The sequence below is a fragment of the Oryx dammah genome, unplaced genomic scaffold, assembly GCF_014754425.2.
Source record: "Oryx dammah isolate SB20612 unplaced genomic scaffold, SCBI_Odam_1.1 HiC_scaffold_2, whole genome shotgun sequence".
Taxonomy (NCBI): domain Eukaryota; kingdom Metazoa; phylum Chordata; class Mammalia; order Artiodactyla; family Bovidae; genus Oryx; species Oryx dammah.
In genome coordinates this window covers 151262402-151264427 of record NW_024070186.1, presented here as the reverse complement: position 1 = coordinate 151264427, position 2026 = coordinate 151262402, and the positions used below count along the sequence as shown (strand labels likewise).

At 43.5% G+C, this 2026-nt stretch overlaps 1 protein-coding gene across 1 annotated transcript; it reads left to right on the top strand.

Moving 5' to 3' along the window:
- The first annotated feature begins 264 nt into the window (after nucleotides 1-264).
- On the top strand, nucleotides 265-842 carry LOC120854063 (keratin-associated protein 20-2-like). Its single transcript, XM_040227875.1, has one exon. The coding sequence runs from the start codon at nucleotides 302-304 to the stop codon at nucleotides 491-493; it is 192 nt and encodes a 63-aa protein (XP_040083809.1). The 5' UTR covers nucleotides 265-301; the 3' UTR covers nucleotides 494-842.
- The last annotated feature ends 1184 nt before the right edge of the window (nucleotides 843-2026 follow it).

Here is a 2026-nt window from a genome sequence, read left to right as displayed (position 1 = left end):
CATGAAGCTTGGTTACAGACAGTAAATTTTTTTTATTACTGAAATTATATGATATACCTTCAGGAATTTAAGAAGCAGCAGTAAAGGAATTCCAGCATTAATGATTGTGAGTGCCTCTCCTCTAAATAAACACAATGTTAATGATGGTTTAATGCAAATTAGCTGTTAAAATGCAAGGCACGGTGGCTTTTGGTTTGCCACACCTACTACATGGGTGTATAAAAGGCCTCAAGGGAGCAGGGCAGTTCATATTCTGCAAGCAAAGGCTTTGTTCTCTTCTACATCTTTAACACTTGACGAGATGAGCTACTACTACAGCAACTACTACGGCGGCCTGGGCTATGGCCTTGGCGGTCTGGGCAGCAACTATGGCTGTGGCTATGGCTACTTCCGAGGTCTGGGCTGCGGCTACGGTGCTGGCTATGGTGGCTATGGATATGGCTGCTACCGCCCGTGTTACTATGGAAGATACTGGTCCTCTAGCTTCTACTGAGAAACCCTGCACTCAAACTTACACGTGACTGAGACCCATCAGCCAATTTTCCTCTTCTAGATTCTGCTGTCTGAACACTTCACTCCATTGGTGCTTCTCTCTGATGAAATTATAATGAGCCAATCCCAGGTCACTTGGATAGGTCTTCAGATTTCAGCTTACCAGGACTGTTGGGATAAAAATCATCTGAATTTGCCATTCTAATTTGGACCAGGGTAGAGGGGTGGATGGATTTACAGTTTGGGTAACAATTCTTCTTTTGGACATATATTTTGGCAGAGCTCTCATTCTGAATTGTTCATGTGAGATCCGTGAAAATTTATTTTCATTAAATTTGCTTTGTCTGGTATTTTAAATGTGTCCTGGTTGTCTGTACCTCATAAATAGGATGTGCATATATACGGGCATTGAGCATGAATTTATCCGTCTGTCTGTTGGCAGTGTGTATGTGTGTGTGTTCATTGTGAAAGCTCCAATGGAGGTGCTGTGCCTGCAATTCTTTGTGACCGTGAAGGTAGAGGGACTGTCCAGCAATTCTTTTCACATTTTGTTAAAAGTATATCAACACAGCTGCTGCCGCTGCTCTTCAGCAGCCTCATATCTTCACAGTGGGACCATTATGCAATGTTACTACATCTTTGCCAGGATGGTGCTCAACGTCCTGCTGGCTTTGACTGTTTCCAAGCAGGACCCAACTCCGTTGTATGGTTGGAATCTGTGTTCTTACTGGATTTCTTCTACTGAGGCTGTTTTTTCGGCTTCATTTAAATAGTTAGAACCATGTGTGCTCAGTGGTGTCTGACTCTTTGTGACCCCCTGGGTTATAGCTTGCCAGACTTCTCTATCTGTGGCATTTTCCAGGCAAAAATACTGGAGTGAGTTGCCATTTCCTACTCTTGTGACTCAGGGATTGAAACCACATCTCTTGGGGCTTCTGCATTGGTAGGAGGATTCTTCACCACTGGGCCACCTGGTAAGCCCCTAAACAAAAACTGAAGAAGTGCAAACAACCTTCAGAATCACATAGCAATTGGTAAGCTATCACCCTTGCTGTCAGGTACCCATTGCTCCAAACTGTTATTGAATACATGACTCAGCAAGTTCTTATATGGAGTGCCCAAAGAGACATCCGTCATACTGTAGAATTTTGCCCCTTAAAATGTCTAACCTTGGGTTTACTCCCTTGATAATCAGACAAATGTGTTCTTGTTTAGTTGCTAAGTTGTGTCCGACTGTGCGATGATCCCATGGACTGCAGTGCTCCAGGCTTCCCTGCCCTTTACTATCTCCTTGAGTTTGCTCAAACTCATGTCTATTGAGTCCGTGATGTCATTCAACCATCTTATCCTCTGTTGCCCCCTCTCCTCCTATTACACTTAGGTAATTTGGTTTGTAGAGCCAGAGTTCCACTGTATGGTGTGTGTGTGTGTGTATTAAGCATCATTTCTGCTCCTAGACTTCCAGAACTGCCTGAATTATTCTTGGCTGTTGAGTTTTCTTATTCTTTGTGTCTCCAGATTGTGCCTTCACCTT

Excerpts from the sequence above, each read along its gene's own strand:
- LOC120854063 (XM_040227875.1), top strand. The coding sequence starts at position 302 with ATGAGCTACTACTACAGCAACTACTACGGCGGCCTGGGCTATGGCCTT.